We start from the raw sequence: 20,555 nt of genomic DNA on the forward strand, positions 1-20,555 counted from the left end.
CATAGTTGCGCTGCATTTGCGGCTCAGTTGAGGCTCCCTCCGCAAGATGAGGCTCCCTCCGCAAGATGAGGGCCCCTCCGCGAGGTGTGGCCCCCTCCGCAAGGTGAGGCCCCACGCAATCTGTGTGATTTGCCTGTAGGGAGGGACGGCCCTGATGTTATATATAAAAGATAAATACACGTATGCAATGGCTGGAATGGCTGCAGATCGCCTCTTGCAAAGTGACGCAGTAAAATGCTGTGTACACATAGCATCTTATCTTAGAAACAAGGCTACAAATGGCTGCAATATCCCGTATGTTTCTAGTTATGATTTTAAATCGCACTGGGGATTAGCTACCAACAAGAAAACGTTTTCATCCGTTTCGTAGACAGAACTGAACAAGAGGGGTAAAGGGACCAGGAATGGATAAATAAAACATGATTGTTTTGGTTGACACTTTGAGCACTGAAAAAAAAATGTAAGCCAGCCAACTTGGATTTGAAGTGCAGGGATAGGTATCAGTTTGTAGCTCCATGTCACAGGCTTCTATTTTTATTCACACAAACATGAGACGGCATACATTTCAGATAGGCTACTGGATACAAAAAAAAGATTTGTCCGATTATTATATGAATCCTTGAAGCCTTTGTTTCAGATGTCAGTCTCATACTCACAATCCTGTCACACGTCTTCCAAACAAGTTTCCTCATTATACATGACATTGGTGATTCTTGGCCGCTTGCTGATTAAGTATTCTCTGTAAGGAGTGGGGGGACATGTTCAGTTTACACTAAACATAATGAACTCCCATACAGTTTGCTTACTTTAACATCCACTTTTAGTACTGACTAATTCCAACTACAGAATGTTTTTATAGATTGACAGTTAAAGATTGAGCCTGGTGACTCAATGTAGTGTAGGTTGTAAATCCCACCACCTCCATGTTTAGCCGATAGAAAATTGGGCTTTATAAATTATCTGAAACTACAAAATGGGGGTGGGATGTCATGATTGACAGCTGATCTGAGCGTCACGGAGCCAGGTGCTCGGGAATTGTACGAGCGTGGAAACGTTAGTTTATCTTTTTTATTACTGTAAGGAGTCTGTAATGTATTTCTGAGGATATTATGGTTAGTTGTTTTGTCTTGCTAGCTAAACAGCTACTATGACGCTAGGTAGCTAACGCTAACAAGTTGTGGCTTTAAAGCTGTGTGTTTGTGTGTGTTAGTCTGTGCAGGCAATACACATTACACACTCACCTAGATTCCCAAATGTTTTACAACCCAACGTGTCTCTCTGTGACATTCGCATGTTTAATATAAGTGAACACACTTGCTGGTTCTATGAACACACCACCTAAATTCACTTGTACTGAACACATTTTAGCTTTTGCTCTAGAATTAGTAGTTGTCTCACAGGTAATATCGTTTTCTTAAATGTTTGACTCAAACTTAAATGTATCAGCTACACAATATGTGGGATTTTCCCGTTCAATCACCCATTAAATAGAAGATTCATTTAAAATCAACATTTTATCTTAAAATGTGTGCACACACAGTGAAATTTAGACTATGCGTCTAACCCTAATCCGGTTGTTTCTGAACGTATTAACCAGGTGCGACATTGTAAGCACTTAGCCAAGGGGAAACTAAGAAATTGGCGGACACAGCGACAAAACCCCCCGCAAATATAGAGTGGTGCATTGACGAGTCCTAAAACCCGGAAGTGAGTTAGCATGTTACCACTTCCGGTTCCCTCGTCTCAGAGTCAATGGGATTTCTCCATAGGATTTTAGAAAACAGCTGGAAATAAGGTCTGTGGTTGACACACATTTAAGAGACGGATCACGTTTTGTTCTACGACATTAAATACATCAGCAGTGACCCCCCCCCACTGGTGATTTTTGAAGAGTTTACGTGTCTGAAAAACAATGGTTGTTAACAAGTGGCTAGGACTACAGAAGTTGTCGAGGACGTTGTACGTCATTACGTTGAACACGTAAACAATCCCGCTAAATTTGTTTGCCCCTGATCTACTTGAAAGCAAGTTCCTGCGGTCTTGCAAACTGTTAAAACAAACGCTTCAACTTGTACAATTTTGAATCTGTATTTTTGAATATCGATCTTAAGTTGGCATGACGTTGAAGTCGTGCGACCCTGCTGTAATCAGCTGTAGTTTGTTTATAGCATAATGTATGGGATTAGTTTTGTTTCATAAAGATAAAGCAACACGTTCTCAGAATCAAGCAAAACTAAGAGTTTAAGAGAAAAAAAAACTCATGCAGCAAACTCCGGAGTCCACTCGGCCACGTTTGTGTTGGTGCCTCCTGGGGAGTTTTCATGAACATATCAGACTTATCTTATGGATTGCTGTGCATTATACTTGTGTTTAGTTTATACTTTATTCCAACTTTAAATATTGTAATACTTGGGGCCTCATTTATAAAGGGATATACGCTCAAAGAATTGCGTACGCCAGTTTCTACGCAATGTTTGCGATTTATAAAATACTAACTTGACAGGAAAATGTGCGGTCCTCCACGCAAACTCTAACCCATGCGTACGCACTAAGCACAAAAACGGGAGAGACGAGAAACTGCAACACCATTGGAAGAAGGAAGAATGGAGAGAAATATGAGGAAATAATACCATAAACAAAATGTTACCTCTCATTTATCATATATGAAGAATTCATTTTCAAACATTGATTAAAGCCAATCTTAAAATGATTAAACAAACGCCTGTTTGAGACTCCTCAGTGCACACAAAAACATAACTTGGAGAAATAAATAAATATGGATATGTTATTTAAAACCACCTCGAATATGTTGTGTTAATGTTATGAAATGTTTTCTCATAAATGAGAAGCAGGAGGACAGAATTACGTCTAGACTGAGGCCGTTTTACATTTCTATAGGTTGTAGATACGAGCATGGTTTTATATACTATCACGTTTAATCGTGTTTTAATGCCATTTGCCAAGACTTAATAAGTCGCTCGTAAAACACAGGAGGTATGGAAACTCCCGTGTCGTTTTTAAGATTCTGCTCCTCGCCTTTAAGGCCATCCATAACCTCACTCCTCTGTACCTCTCCGATCTCCTGCACATCAACACACCCATCCGCACACTCAGATCTTCTGCTTCCCTCAGCCTCACTGCACCCCCCTTCCGTTTAACCACCATGGGGTCTAGAGCCTTCAGCCGCTCTGCACCCCACCTTTGGAACTCCCTCCCACCTGACATCCGCAACACTGACACTCTCCCCATTTTCAAATCACGCCTCAAAACATATCTCTTCACACTCGCATATCCACCCTGATCGTTATCCATCACACATCCTCTGTTTTATTTATTTGATTTGTTATATACTGCATTGTCTTGTTTATGTTTCTTATGCTGGTGTTAGGTATTGTGTATCTTGTTTTTTATGTGTTTGTACGGCGACCTTGAGAGCCTTGAAAGGCGCCTATATAAAATAAATGAATTATTATTATTATTAAACTAAGAACACCATATGTGGTCAATTATACAGCTAATATAACACAACACATTAGTGGTATTTCCTTTAACTGGTGGATTATCGATATATAGTTGCTGATCGAATGCTGGAACACAAACCACCAAATACAAACAAATAATTCAGATCCAGTCGTCATGACTCCACTCCGGAGGGATTCCCCGATCATTTTTTTACAGTTTCTCATCAAGGGGGTGTCTCCTGTCCCCGCTACAAACACACTGCCCGAGGAAGGCTATGTGTATTTATTTTGTCATTAATCTTTTTCGGGCCACTTATTTATTTCTTTTGGTGACGATCCGACCTCCATGCTGCTACTCTGGTTCAAATTGCATCCACCAAACAATATGATTTATCTCGACCTCCCCAAAATAACCAACATCTGACACGGTGTGAGATGTCTTTTTTAGCTGTTCTGTCGTCATTTCCTGCGATCTTCTTCATAAAGTCAGTCAAAATGAATGAATGAATGGGCGTTTCTTTGACTATTTATAGGCAAATATGGGCGTTACGTGAAGCCCGCAAAAGCTGCACCGCATTTCGAGTCGATTGTGATTTATAAAGGGAAACCGGCGTAGGAAGTGCCGTACGCACTTTCCTCGCCGGTACGCAATGTTTTGTGTTTCGGAAAATGTCGGAACATTTCTGTACCTATTTTTTGGATGTCTACTACGTAAGCATCCTTCCCATCCTACGCACAGCGTTATAAATCAGGCCCCTGAACACACTGCTGCTGAAAAATTATTTCCCTATTTCTGTCTATTTATTTATTTTATAGATTAAAAAAACACATCTATGTATTTTCAAGCTAAAGGTAATACACTATATACACTTTATACTGTTATTTTTTTCAAAGACATGTTACATTTCAAAAGCATATATTGCTATGTTTAGGACAAACAATTAAAGACTGCTTTAATTTAACAAATTCTACAATATAACAGTGGCAGATTTGCTTTATGAAACAGACCAGACCTTTACACAATTAGAAACATGCTCACATCTTAGGCTGCGGCCCCACGAGGACGAATTTGGTCGTTTGCGTTACTGTTTAGTGTCATATAGACCGTTCGGCCACACGAGGACGACCGAATACGGCACTAAACGACTGAGGAAACGACAACGGGTCCCAAGGTGGATAGAAATGCATATGCCACTCTCTGTGCGCCCTATACGGACATTTTCAGATCACTGATAGTGATTGCGCAATAGCCCCGCCTCTCCCCACCTCTTCTGCTCACCTCCGCTTACCCCGCGCCAGTGCTGAAGTGTTTCGCCACCAACAACAACAACAATGGCGGATCGCAGAGTTGCTATCGTGCTCCGGACGCTATTGACCATGCTACAGTTGTTTGTGCAACATCTACAGCAATAATGATGAGGCAATAGCCCCGCCTCTCCCCACCTCTGCTGCTCACCCCCACGTCAAAGTAAACTGCACCCTGAATTCAGATTATTTATCTTTCTCTCGCGAGTGAAGTCTAATCTGACAGGACGGAGACACGCAGCTCTGCTCACCTGCAGCTCCTCCCGCTGCAGCAAAACACACACTTCAAGTCAGATCATCACCCTTAGCTATTTTAATTACCTCTCAAACTCCCTAAACTACTTATAAATATGTTTATTTTTACAGTCGGCCGGGTCACTGATTACTGGATGAGCTGCTGCATGAGACAGACACTGACGCTCTCTGAAGAGAGGGAGGAAAAAGAGAGGCTCCGTGTATTTTATCATTATATTATATAGAGTCGTTATTCATTTGTTTTAAAGCTCAATAAATAACAAAGAAGACCTTTGACCGGCACTTTTATAATTGTGTCCGGAAGATTTCAACTTTAATACACGCTGACTGGCGAAAAACTCTGCCCGGTTTCCTCGGCCCCCACCGCGGAGAATAAACAGAAGGGCAACCATGACAACCATGCTTCTTCGCTGCTTTTGTGGAGGAAGTTACAGCGCCACGTAGAGGCTCCTGCATATGTACTGCAGCTTCTCCAGCGGTTGGAGCTAAACGGAGCGGTCTCGTGTGGGCAGACACTATCCGGATAATTATTGCATGTGGACGGAAGCCGTTTGCGATTGCGTTAATCCTATGCGTTTAGCCGTTTTCGTCCTCGTGGGGCCGCAGCCTTAGTATGTTGGTCTGAAGAGCTGAAGCATTTATTCATACATAATGGATAACAACGGTGTTGTCTCATTCTATATCATTGTTAGATCTCTGTTAAGAATCGCGGAAAAGGTAGGACCCAAATGCAGACTACAAAAAAAGGTAAAGGTCTATAAACAAAAGTGAGCTTTATTTCAAAAGCCGATCAGCAAAAAACATGGCATGGATAACACATAAGCAAAAAACATGGCATGGATAACACATAAGCAAAAAACATGGCATGGATAACACATAAGCAAAAAACATGGCATGGATAACACATAAGCAAAAAACATGGCATGGATAACACATAGGTAACACGAGGAAGATACAATACCAAAACACAGTCGTGACCAACATGGAGGGAGACAAACAATGAACCGACAGGGGAACACAGGGAAAGACAAGAATAAATACAGAGAGGGGTAATCAGGGACGAGCTGGGTAAGGGAGGCAGAAACACAAGGGCAACAGGTGAACACAATGAGACAATCAGACACACGAGGAAAACAAGAGACAGGGAGAACAGAACAGCAAAACAAAACCCATTACCAGACAGACAACATTCCAAAAAGGGTGGGTGGAGGGGGTCCGGAGGCAAGGCAGAAGAACAGGAGGTGGTCTCGGGCGGACGGCTCGGGGGCAAGGCAGAGTTCATGGTGGGGGTCTCGGGCAGACGGCCCGGGGGCAAGGCAGAGTTCATGGTGGGGATCTCGGGCAGACGGCCCGGGGGCAAGGCAGAGTTGAAAAAGGGGCGAAGGCCACAGCGGGCGAACTCAGGGGGCCGGGCATGAGGGTGAAGGCAGCGGCTAGAAGAGTCAGGGGGCCGAGTTCGAGGGCGAAGGCCGCGGCTGGGGAAGTCAGCGGGCCGGAAAGAAGGCGGCGACGGGACAGCTCCGGAAGACGACGTACGCCGCAATGGGACCCCTCCAGTGTCAGCTGGATCGCCGGAGCACTGAGATAGAGAGCAGGAGCTGGTGGGACCCCTGGCGGGACAGGCGTAGATGGGACCCTGGACGGAACATGGGCTGGTCTCCGTGGAACCCCCGACGGAGCAAGGGCTGGTGTCGACGGGACCCCAAACAGGACAGGACTAGGTGTTGGTGGGAAATCCGGCGGAGCAGGTGTCGGCTAGACCCCCAATGGAACAGGATCAGGTGTTAGCAGGACCCTCAGCAGAACCCCCAACGACACTGGACATGGAGTTGTCAGGACCCTCAGCGGAACCCCCAACGACACATGACATGGAGTTGGTAGGACCCCCAATGAAACATTTGTCGGCTGGACCCCCGAAGGCACAGGACATGGAGTTGGCAGGACCCTCAGCAGAACCCCCAACGGACCAGGACATTGGGTTGGCAGGACCCCCGGCAGAACAGTAGTCGGCGGGTCCCCCAACGGGACAGGACATGGGGTTGGGACTTTAGAAGGGACTTGGAAAGGACTTGAGAAGGGACTTGAGAGGGAACTAGAGTAGGGACTTGAGTAAGGACTTGAGTAGGGACTAGAGAAGGGACTTGAGTGGGGACTGGAAAAGGGACTTGAGATGGGACTTGAGAGGGAACTTGAGAGGAGACTCGAGAGGGAACTCGGGAAGAGACTCGAGAGGGAACTCGAGAGGTGACATGAGGTTACTTGAGAGGTGACTTGAGAGGGAACATGAGGTGACTTGAGAGGGGACCTGAGAAGAAACTCGAGAAGAGACTCGAAAGGGGACCTGAGAAGAAACTCGAGAAGAGACTTGAGAAGGAACTTGAGAGGGGACTCGAGATGGGACTCGAGAAGGAACTCGAGAGGGGACTCGAGAGGGAACTCGAGAAGGAACTTGAGAGGTGACTTGAGAGGGGACTCAAGAAGAGACTCGAGAGGGGACTCGAGAGGGGACTTGAGTCGGACGGTACGCCGACAGGACACAGGGAGCTGGCGTCGGCCGGTACGCCGACAGGACACGGGGAGCTGGCGTCGGCCGGAGAGCCAACAGGAGACGAGGTGCTGAAGTCGGCCGGTACACCGACAGAACACGAGGAGCTGGCGTCGGCCAAAGAGCCAACAGGTGGCGAGGAGCCGGAGTCGGGACCATGGCTGTGTGGGCCGGTACTGGAGCAGGGGCCATGGCTGCTGGGACCGGGAACAGAAGCCTGGACCATGGCTGTGTGGTCTTTTTCTGGAGCCGGAACCATGGCTGTATGGGCCGGTTCTGGAGCCGGAACCATGGCTATGTGGGCCGGTACTGGAGCAGGGGCCATGGCTGCTGGGACCGGAACAGAAGCCTGGACCATGGCTGTGTGGGCCGGTTCTGGAGCCAGAACCATGGCTGTGTGGGCCGGTACTGGAGCAGGAAACATGGCTGCTGGGACCGGAACTGAAGCCTGGATCATGGCTGTGTGGGCCGGTTCTGGAGCCGGAACCATGAATGCTGGGCACGGAACCGGAACACGGAACCATGGCTGTGTGGGATGGTACTGGAGCACGGTACCATGGCTATGTGGGCCGGCACTGGAGCACGGAACCATGGCTGTGTGGACCGGTACTGGAGCACAAGCTGGCCTCCTGACCTTGCATCTTTTAGAGGTCTTTTGGAGGCTCCGTGGACCTCCAAACGCCAGGCGGGATCCCAAGAAAGGGTCAGAAAATGGAGACTGGCACGTGAAAAAACTCTGAGCCACTCAGGCAACGAGCTCCTCAACCAAGGCATGTCGGCCACCTCCATTTGTGCCTTTTTGAGGATAGCCTCTTTGTCCCTTCTAGACGAGGTTCCACTCCACTCGGCATGATAACACTTAAGGGACAAATCCAGATCGAACAGATCCAAGTCAAAATCATATTTTAAGAAATGAAATATATTAAGTTAACACATAAAACACAGCTCAGGGGCAGTCATGGACGGTAGGTTTTCCAACAAAGTTAACTCAGCCTCCATTGATTTTCATTTCAAATTAGCGTATTAATAAAATAAGCTATCATGGCTTATACTTGCATATCTAAACAGAATCATGAAAGCCTGTTGGTAGAGTCAGGCACACGAGTCCGTTTGAGTGTGTGTGCCGGTGTCTGAACGCTCACTCACTGCTAGCTGTAGCTAACTGTCCCTGCTGTTAGGCTACTTAGCTTGCATTGTTATGGACCTAAAGTTAGCAAAAGCTAACTTTCATAGCAGAGCTTTTCTTTACTTCTCACTTAACACAATAAAGAAACATACTGTATAGTACAGCACAAACAACACAAATGATCAATACTTCAGACAAATCAGATACATTTTCACTTGTAGTATTATAATAATTGAAATGCTGGTTCTTCTGGGGGTCTTCTGTCCGTGCTCAGCTACCACACCGCAGCTGCACTGTCCAATCGCTGCAGGACTGGACTGTCACTCAAAAACTGAGTAGCCATTAGGGACGCACCCCTGAAAGTCCCGCCCACCTGGGAAGTTTGTGTCAGAATCGAAAGCAAAAAATGAGCAAAACGAGAGAGCTGCAGCAAGAGCAAAAGTCTGATCATTGAAAAAGAAGCAAAGAGAACTGCAAACAAAAAGATGTGTTAAAACAAAGAAAAAAGACTTATAGTTTCCATGATTACACAAATGATTTGTTTGCAATTTATAGTTTTATTTTTTAAATAAAATGTATTTTGCTCAACTTTTTTTTCTCTTAAACTCTTAGTTTTTGCTTGATTCTGAGAAAGTGTTGCTTTATCTTTATGAAACAAAACTAATCCCATACATTTTTTGCTTCTGGCGATTAGATTTATGATTAGAAAATTATAAAAGTTGGGTAGACATGTGGATATTATCAAACAGGTTCTTTTTCCACAGACCTTATTTCGAGCTATTTTCCAAAATCCTATGGAGAAATCCCTTTGCTTTTTTGTCGAGGGAACCCCTGCGCAGCTTACTTCCGGGTAAACACGCCATCCCTGCACCACTCTATATGGAGGATTAAAACCAAGCGGACACAGTTGTGGATGGCGTTCTCTTTCTGGCCAGCAACTTAATCCTATCACAGTCTAAAGAAATGGTTTCTGATGTCATTGAACCATTGAGGAAAAGCTAACCATGAATGACTACAAATCGTAACTGACAAATCTTACGCCTTCTGACTTTAAATCCTTATGTAGTAACATACTGTTAAAAACAGATGTGTGTCATGCTTTTTCAAACATGTTACATCTAATAAAGGCATGTTACAAACGTGTTTATATTGAACCTTTACAATTTCTGACTTTAAAGATGATGGAATGCCCCCGTTCTAGCTCTTAGTGGTTAGGGGGTAAGCACAGGGATAATGTGGAATAAACCGAAGGAGAAATCCAAGGTGAGACGGTTGATCTTTAGCTTTTGCCTCATTATTGAGATGGGAAGTAGCAGTAAGTTCATCCATCCATACATTTTTGCAACTTGATGCAAGAGCATCTCTTGCACTGAATAATAATAGGAATACATTAGCTTTCTTTTAGCTTTTGGATGATCTGGTGACGTGTCTGGTCAATTATATAATGGGGAATTACAAACTCTCTGAGCTACTGTCAGATTTGTCCAATTCTGCTGATTACTTTTAGAGCTAATTGGCCTTGCTAGATAATGTTGCTTTTTATATCCCTCATTAAAACCTTACTTTATCAGAAAGTTTTTCTGAATACTTAATATGTTTTTCGTGGTTTTACATTTCCACATTGCAGTTGTAAGTTCTTCTGTCCTTTGGGGTCAAATAGCGATGTTTGCATTTGCCTTTGTTTTAATTGAGTTATTTCCCAAGTGAAGCACTTTTTAACTTTATGAAAAGGTCACCTTTGTTCTCCTCGACTACTGTACTGTAAGCCCTGTATCCTGACATTCAGAGTTTTTGTATCTATTTTATTATTAATTCCAGTCAAATGTTGTTTGTTTGTATTTTGTGGTGGATCAGCTATCAAGGAACATTCTAACAGGTGTGCCTCTGATGTGCTCTGAGCAGGGAGGGGCTGGTCTCTGCTAAGATGTGTGAAGATAGGGTCGATATATTTCTGAAGTAAATTCTATTGTGTAAAGTTTTATGTGCTCACTGGTATATAAAAATAGCCCTATGATAGATTTAGATATCAGCAGTAACTTAGCGATATTGTAATAGAGGTATGGTCGTTATTCTGTGTGATTTGGATGCTAGCTTGGTTAAGCTCCCCCTATTGTTTGTAACCTTTATTTATCCAGATTGGCAAGGGAGACCTGCAATGACCTATGCTTACCAGGACAGGTGGTACATTCCACTTAGGAGAGACAGTTAAATGCCATTTGCTGGAATTGAGCGTGAGAGAGTAGATTAAGGTTGCCATGAGGCTGGAGGTTTCCTTTGGTAGTGTTATTTTTCTTCAGTCTTATTTAGCTTTTTGGTTTTATTGTTTCCTTGCTTTTATTTTATCCAGTTGTGTCAGTATACATTTTGATAATAAGTGCAATTTCTTTTTGCACTACTACTGCTTCCAGACCTGGTTTCTAAACATTCCTTTTGCATAGTTATCAAGTGCAATATAATCTCCTCTGTTGTTCAATTGGGTGGCGGCATTTCATCATTTTTATATCACCAAACCTTACAATTTGTGTCATGGTACAACCAAAGAAGATATAAACCTGATATGAACAAACATATCAAACAGTGACAGAACAAATAGGGAAAGCCACTGATCGGCCATAATCACAGCGTGATGTCAATTATCTGATCAAATCAAATCAAGTTTTATTTATATAACACATTTTAAAACGATTTTTGGTCGAGCCAAAGTGCTGTACATGCAATAAAAACACTTTACTGCCATGGCAAACAGAAGACAATAAATTACAACAGCAAATATAAAAATCAAACACAGGGAAATGTCAGGAGTCGTACTCCGCTCTGACTAGAAGGCCAGGGAGAAGAAGTGAGTCTTTAGTGTCGATTTAAAAACCCCTAGGGTCTGGGCCGACCTCACATGGAGGGGCAGAGTGTTCCAGAGCCTAGGTCAGCCGACCTTAAAGCTCTGGCTGGGGTGTAGTGATGGAGGAGTTCGGCTACATAGGCCGGAGCCAGCCCATTTGGGGCTTTGAAAACAAATAAAAGGAGTTTAAAATCAATTCTGAACCTAATTGGAAGCCAGTGCAATGAGGCTAGAATTGGGGTGATGTGGTCACGCTTTGTATGGCCAGTGAGAAGACGCGCAGCTGCGTTCTGCACTAGCTGCAGGCGTCTAATTGACGCCTGGTCCATATCCACGTATAGAGCGTTGCAATAATCCAGTCCTCGTGTTTACATAGGCGTTAATAACCCTTTCTAGGTCTTTAAAAGATAAAAACGACTTGGTCTTGGCCAATAGTCTTATTTTAAAGCAGGTCTTGACTAGGTGCTGACGTGCTGATGGTCAGTATAAGAAAGCCAATATTTTTCAGTTGATTTTCTGCAGAGGAAACAAGCTGTTTTATACTTGGAAGATTCTTAATGATACACTATTTGCATCCACTGAGTAGCTTAGAAAATAATAACCAAGTGCATTGGGCTAATCATCATATTTGCAGACTGAGCCCTCCATGTTTGATAAAGCCTGAGTCACAGAGCCTGACCTGAGCCAGAGAAAACCATTCTTGGGTTGATTCCCAGAAAAGAAAAGGAAAAGTGTCCAATACGCCCATGCATGGCACACTGCAAACTTTCCAAATGCTTGCTCTGACCTCAAGGTCAACCAGTGTTCTGTCAAGAGACTGTACTCCATTTTCACTTCATTAATAGCAGATGGCAGCTCAGCCTGTTGTTTCCCCCCTGAGCTGTTTACAGAAATGAAATAGCTCACAGCTGCATCCCTTTGATGCTACTTTGCATAGGTATTGTGTGCAAAAAAACAATACACATCAACTGGGTTTTGTTTCTTTAAGTCTCTGTGGTCGCATATACGTGTCATGATGAGAAACAGAAGAGGCTAGATATTTTTTTATATTTATCAGCGTTCCATTATTATTCTGCAGACAGTGAGCGGTCAGGGCTCAGACTCCAGAGAATGTGCATGTGCAGTGGTTCTAACCGGTGGGCTAGCTGGCAGGCGTGCAGTCGGACACACTAGATGTATTCATAAATAATTCTCTCATTGTAGCTGCCTGCTACAGCCGGCGAGCAGCATGAGCTAAACAGACCATCGACTTAAAAAACGACCTCATTCAGGACAAGTTGAGAGGGTCTGAGAGACTACGTAACGTTCCTACCCTCTTCATCCCCCTAAATCTGTTTTTCCCTAAATATGCTCCTTTTTTCCATCTGTTTTGTTAGTTTTCTTACTTCTTCTTGTCTTTCTTCATATCAAAGCTAAATAAGTCAGCAGTCCCATGACGGAGCTTGTTATTGTGCATTCTGCTTTATCGTGACACCAAACTGGGACACGGTTGAAATATTCAGGGACAGGGTACAGCGGGTCCAGCTTCTGGCATTGCCTCAGGCCCCCATGTTTTCAGAAAAGTTGAATTTGGACACCGCTGTGGCACAAGGAAGCAAATGAAAATGTAAAAAAATGACTTAGTAGCAACCATAAAAGAGAATAATGACTCATGAGGAACTTTTCAAGAGCTGAATACTCAAATTCATTTTTTTTTTCATTCTGGTTACATTTTTTAAATCAAGCTCGATTACTCGAGTATCAAAAATATTTGTTAAAACTGTGTTGTAAATGTCAACCCTTCCTAATCAAAAAAACAAAAGTATAGTTTATAAATACACTTCAAGTACCGTACGCTAAAGTCTGTTTAAGATTCATATTAATTATATTACAGAACTGTAATAGGTCAATTGGTATTGTTTGGGATACGAACATTTACCTTTTTTACTGCTAGGTAGCTAAATAAATAATAAGAACATCTAATTACATTTTTGTTAATTTGTATAGTGTATTATATAAATAGTCTAAATCTGCAGAATAGCAACTTTATGTATCAAATAGATGTAGTGAAGTAAACATTATAATGTGTTCCTCGTAGGGGTGTAACGGTTCACAGAAGTCACGGTTCGGTTCGTACCTCGGTTTGGGGGTCACGGTTCGGTACGGGTTTGGTCCAACAAGAAAAAGCAAAAAAAAAAGTCCCAAATGCATAATTCCAGGTTTGTTCTTATTTATTTTTGAACAGTAGTGCAAATTTCAGTTTAAAAATAAGGAACTCTAACATTTTGAATAATTAACTGTATTACACAGTTAAAAACAAACCACAAACAGTAGGCTACCACACACCCTCAGATTCCCAGATTATCTATAATGGCTGATGTCAAACAAAAAGGTTTCATCAAGCTGTAAAACTAAAAAGAATGTCTTGAAAATATTACATCATAAATAATAAGAAATTGTTTCAAGAGCGCATTGCCGTTGAAATATATATGCCCATAGCTTACGTTATTTATTTTGGTCTCTCGGCTTTCATGTCTATTGGTTTATCAAAAACAGCGGGGAAAGCTGTTGAACTGCTGCTGTCTTTTGCCGGGCGCCGGTGATTGGCAAATCTGGGTGATGCCTTTTGATATGATTTAGCATGTGTCCTCGTCCGATCCACCACTCGCGCACTTCATCGTTATTGTAGTCCACAGGGAACTCAAAATGTTCCCACACAGCTGATTTAAAAGAAGCAGGTGGGTTCTAGCTCCTGTGTGTTATCTGAAATCGCCATACTAACTTTTCTTCTTCTTGTATTTTGTTCGTTTTGTTGTTGTGTTTCTTCTTGTTTTTTTATGTGTTTGTACGGCGACCTTGAGAGCCTTGAAAGGCGCCTATATAAAATAAATGAATTATTATTATTATTATTATTATGTGTTCTTCATTTGTTGTTTAAGGGCGGCTGGCAAACAGCTTTTAGGCGCAATACGGCCCCCTGGATTATAAATAGTGTAATGGATACTGCCCTGAATGACAGACTTTTTTCCCACTCGTAAAAAAAAGGCGTATTCGCCGTGTGACTGCATGTGCCGAACCGTGACGGTACGGGACGAATACGGATACCGTTACACCCCTAGTTCCTCGTAAACCTTGTGGAGTATACGTATACTTAAGTGGATTAGGGACAGATTTTATTTATCTATTTTTGGAGAAATTAGAATGTTGAGAAAAAAGAATTCCTAGAAAAAGAAAAAAAAAAGTCAGAATTAAAAAAATCACTTTTGGTAAGATCCAAAAAATAAAGTTCACATGTGGCACTGATAGTCTTCCGTAGGGTTTATTTGGAAAGTAGCTGTAAATAACAATATCAATTAAACTACAAAAAAAGGCAGTTCAAAGCACAAATTGTGCAGACTATAGTGCGGTCCTTGAGTGAATGTACTCAAATGATTACACATTCACATGGTAAGCATCCTCTGCACCATTTATTACATGTGCTACTGTGGCTTTAAACCAGGGATGGGGAACCTTTTTCCTCTCAAGGGCCATTTCAATTTTTACAACATCCTCCGAGGGCCGTACAAATGATTGAACTCAACCTCTGCTTAAAAATACTAAAATCACAGCCCATTCATTTCGCCTTTCTTTCATGCTGTGCAAAGAAAAAGCAACCTCTTAATCCAGATATCTCACCATGACTCACATTCACGTGCACGGTTGTGGCATGACCACCCAAACAGAAAGATATGGACACAAGATGTCTGCAAATGTATTTAGTTTCCCATCCATGTGAACATGATTTAAGTAGGAGGTGGATCTGACCTCCTCTAGGGGGGTCCGGGGCATGCTCCCCCGGGAAGATTCTTTTTTTAATGTTAAATTTAAAAGCATCAATCTGGTGCACTTTGAGAGCAACATTAAGAGATCTATGGATACATCTCTTAACACATATGAAACAGACCTGTAAGCAGATTTTCTTTTTCTTTATGGATATTTTACAAATCACTCCCCTTTTAAACTTTATTCTTGTTTATTAATAACAACTTTTTTCTACTGTCATATAGTATTTTATACCTGTTTACTTTATTCTCTTATTTTATAACTATAATGATCATATAAAGATGTGCCTTTACCTCACTGGTTGTAGAAAAAGCTTCTTATATTCATTAGCATAGCTAGCTAACCAGATGCTAATAACAACACAGTTATTGACTGTATGATCAGTATGACAGATCGCCACTGGGCTTACAACTAAAGACACAGCCACGCAAAAGCTGCGGCATGTGTACAGCTCCTTATGCGTACTGCAATTGTCAGAACTACACCACTGTCAGACGAGACATATACCACGTGATGACACGTTGGGTTCGTGTTGTGTTCAAGGAAACTGTCCTTGGCCAGGGAAAACAGGCACTCGCTTATCTAATTATTTTGCGGTCTAGATTTCTTTAAAAAAAAATGTTTGCGTGTGTTTATAAATTACCTCGAGGGACGTATCAAAATTGTCTCGCAGACCGTATAAAGCCCGGAGGCTCCCCACCACTGCTTTAACTGATGGAGGTGGAAGTAAGTGTGTTACTTTGGTTTTGTCATAATTTGTATTCATACACTTGTTATCTGAGGATATATGCTCATATCACAGAGAACAGGATCCTGTTACATGTACCTGTAACATTATTTGTTCTTGCCGCACGGTGACAAAGATCGCAGTCGATTTCCAAGTCCTGATGCAGCTATGAGTGTGACACAGTATCTCGGGCTGAGAGTCAATCACTAAAAGTTGAATTCAAATGTGCTGCATGGGAGTAGCCGACATCATCTATGTCTCCTTTTCCCTTTCCTCATCTTTCTTTCAGTCTTCTTTTTTGACCGTTCTGTGTTAATTCTTCTTCTCTCATTTTTCTTCATCTCTTTCAATTTACAGAAAATATACTTCAGAAAATTATGATGAGACAGAAAGTGAAGCTTGACCCCTTTTGTGCCCCAAACTCACGTTTGGTTCCTCCTTTCCTTCTTGTTCACTCTACTTTTAAACATCCACTTTACATCCAATTTATTTTGTCCAATGTCTTTCTTCTTTTGTGACGGTTGAGTCAAATGTTCTTTCACCAAACCCAGTTTTGTCTCAATAGAGTTTTAAATGGGGGGGGGGAACAAAAGAAAGGCACACTCTTTAACACGTTCTAACCTTGAATATGTCTAGTTAAATAAATGATGGAAGGGAAAATTATGTGGGAGTCAGATTTGGAACAATATTCTCAATTATACTACAAAAAACAAGGTCTAATAATATTTAAAGCAGTTTTTCAAACCAATTGTTCCTTTAAAATATGTAACAGACATATTGTATTACCTAAGATTATATCTTCTTCACTTGTTTTTGATTACAACTTTTTTTATTGCTTTAACCGTCTCCTTTATGCTTTATTAATGTACACGGTAGAGTTGTTCATCTTGTGGAGGTTTTTTAAGCCGGCCCTGTTTTTTTGTAATGTTGTTCCCAAGGACGCACAAACATCCATGCGAGTAAACACATTCCTATTTAAAGTTTAATATGAAAAGCTTTTTCCCAGAAGACAAGTGCTGCAATGTGCCAGTGTGTTTCAATCCACCTGTTTTGATGCGCAATTTGTATTTTTGCAGGAATGTAAAAGAAAATAAATTAACTATATGTTACGGAAGTAAACATATTAATAGTGGATTAATAGTGACATCAGGAAATCAATGAAGGAGAGAGATAATGCTCTAAAGCACTCTCTTAAGTCAAATTTAGTGACTGACAGGCTTATATTTGCGTCCTTACGAAACAGAGTTACAAAGGAAATCAGGGCAGCTAAATCCAACTTCTTTGTTAATCTCATTCATGAATCTAAGGGAAATCATAAACAAATCTGGGACTGTCTGCAGAACCTAACAGGGAAAGGACATAAAATAACAAAGCAGCTGGAGATCAGTAACAATGGAACCTTATGTAAGGGGCCAGCAGAAATAGCGGCTATTTTTAATAACCATTTTATTGATTCTGTGAGGCTGACTATAAACAGTCCCCAAATTGGTCAAATACATTCATCACCTATTGATTATACACAGCCAGTCTTCTCCCTGACAGAGACTTCTGAATCCAAAGTTAATTCTATAATTTCTTCTTTAAACAATTCCAAATCAAAAGACACTTTTGGACTGGATTCTCTGTTTCTAAAGAAACATGCTACTACCCTCACAGGGACAATTACCAAAATAATTAACACCTCTTTTAGGGAGGGAACATTCCCAAAAGACTGGAAGTTAGCCATTGTTGTGCCAGTCCACAAATCCGGGGACACAACTGATGCAAACAACTATAGGCCCATTAGTATTTTACCTGTCATGTCTAAGATCTCTGAGAAATGTGTACAATACCAATACAGATCAGGAATAACACCTCTTATCATACATTTAACCACAATCATAAGAACTGGCTTTTAAACAATCAAAAATGTGAACACTTTTAACTGAATCAAGGTATGATGATATTTCATCTGTTTGCATGTGTGTTTCTTCCTCTCTATTGTTGTACTACTGTTCCTATTTATTGTTGTACTGCTATTTATTTATTCTTGTATTGCTATTTATTTATTGGTGTACTGATGTTGTCTGCTGTACTCTATCTAATTATGTTTTTATTTTCTAGTCTTGTTGTGGTCAGTTAACATCTTGCCAAGAACAACAGTTGAAAATTAGCCTGCTGGCTAATACTGGCTCATTTACAGCAATGTGAATTAATGTGCACTGTCCTTTAAATAAAAATTTTTTTTTAAAAAAAAGGAATCCAAAGGAGGAGTTAGTGTGTGGGAGAGAAACTCCCTATGGAGGGAACTTTGGGGGTTTTATCCTTTGCAGACCATTTATATTCCAAAAATCTATATAACACACGATAGGAAACAAAATGTTCCTTGAAATGTACTATACATTCGGATTGGAAGTAAGAAAGTGCACCAGAATACACAATACAAGGACCCTGAAAGTGAACCAGCTCCATTGAATTAATTTGTTATTTTTGAAATCATGCATCTGATATTTAGAGTGTGATATGTCAACATGTAAGAAATATCTTTTTAACGTATTGATACTAACACGAAACCTCTTGTTAGCACATTCAAATGCAGAAAATGTAGGATTTCTAGACAAGTGTCGTTTGAAAAAGTAACTTGATGAAAGAAAAGGGATAACATTTGGCCTGAAGACGAAAGTAATTGGATACAATTCATTTGTGTTGGTTAAAAAATATAGAAATCATTTGAATGCACTCAAAGATTTTAAAGCTGCAGCTCTACTTGGTTGGGTATGACCATTAGCTTAGTGTGGCTAACGTAGGCTAACAAACCTTAGGCACAAACATCTGTTTAGCTGACATTGCTGACTCAATGTATACGTAAACATAGGGGTTGCTGCTTTAAAGTGATCACACAATCATCCCGTTTCAAACACACATTCGCACAATTTCTGCTTATGGTTCAATATCCTGGGCTGAACATCTATATTTGGACCACTCTATTGTTATCATCTCTGAGGTGCCCTTAAGCAGGGCACTTTACCTCCAACTGCTCAAGTGGAGCTCTTCAGTATCAAAAATAGATTGGGTACAAATGCAGGCAGCTACCTACATGTATTAGAGAAGAGTATTCTACCTTTGAAAACGTGAGCAATTTAACCTATTTTCACTGACCAATACGGTAGGAGAGGAGGGCTTTATGTCTGATTAACTTAAAAAGCATATAAAACATTTAGCGCTTTATAAATGCAATGTATTATTATTATTATTATAAAGCTCTTGTATTTCACTTAATAAGAGCAGATAACAGGCCTTATATGTGTTTGAAAAGTTGTACAATCACAGGATTTAGGTGTCTGAATTTAAGTGTTTTTTGTTAAATGTGAATGTAAGAAAAATGTCAAAAAGTAAGGAATATAATGCATAAAGTAAAATAGACCTCACAAAAGATGTCCTTTTTTCAGAAAAGTAAGTGCAGGACTGCATTTGTGAGCTTGTTAATATGACAATATGCATGGTTGGCTGTCCCCTATCACAATAACAGCTTGTAGCTATGAATGGCATGGCAATTGTATTATTTATGTCTTGCCACAATTGACCTCTTTTTCAATCATTCTCTCTGTCTCTCTCCCAGTGGGATTCCGGGGAAGAAGTGTGGAGTCATTATATTTACCGCGGAGGAGCTCAGTAACTGCAGGGTCAGTACAGCACACACACACACACACACACACACACACACACACACACACACACACACACACACACACACACACACACACACACACACACACACACACACACACACACACACACACACACACACACACACACACACACACACACACACACACACACACACACACACACACACACACACACACACACACACACACACACACACACACACACACACACACACACACACACACACACACACACACACTCATCATGCACACAATCGAAGCGCTGTTGGAATATTCTCATATTTTCTGCATTTGTTCTATATGCCCTGATACTGTTGTTGTAATAGCTTGCAATCGGTTCCCCCTCTACACACAAACACACCCACGCACAAACACACAGATGATATTTAATGATGGGCCAATCTCTTGCAAAATCAGATCATAAAATGTAACCAATATGCACAAGTTTAATGTGTAAATCTCTGCATTGGGAACTCCACAATCCCAAAGTATTATTTTCAGTGTTTAGATCTGATTCAAATGTGTTTAAAATTAACTTACAAGATGGTTTACATTTATACTACGAAACCGTTAGATACTTACAGGATTTCCTCTGTGTTGTGTGAGGTGTACGTGTGTGTTTCTGTGTGTGCACTCCAGATATCATTATGTGCTTACCCTGGTTGTGTTTTACCATCGTTATTGTGTGTGTGTGTGTGTGTGTGTGTGTGTGTGTGTGTGTGTGTGTGTGTGTGTGTGTGTGTGTGTGTGTGTGTGTGTGTGTGTGTGTGTGTGTGTGTGTGTGTGTGTGTGTGTGTGTGTGTGTGTGTGTGTGTGTAGTACTGACAACCC

At 41.5% G+C, this 20,555-nt stretch overlaps 1 protein-coding gene across 2 annotated transcripts in view; it reads left to right on the forward strand.

Annotated features, from left to right (window-relative positions):
* LOC117450140 (copine-9-like) overlaps positions 1–20,555 on the forward strand; it is a 155,273-nt gene that overhangs the window by 89,257 nt on the left and 45,461 nt on the right. For both annotated transcript variants that reach the window (XM_071203849.1, XM_071203848.1), the window contains one exon: positions 19,655–19,718. In XM_071203849.1, coding sequence (XP_071059950.1) covers positions 19,655–19,718 — 64 coding nt within the window. The remainder of the gene's footprint in view (positions 1–19,654; positions 19,719–20,555) is intronic.

Source organism: Pseudochaenichthys georgianus, chromosome 7, assembly GCF_902827115.2.
Source record: "Pseudochaenichthys georgianus chromosome 7, fPseGeo1.2, whole genome shotgun sequence".
NCBI lineage: Eukaryota > Metazoa > Chordata > Actinopteri > Perciformes > Channichthyidae > Pseudochaenichthys > Pseudochaenichthys georgianus.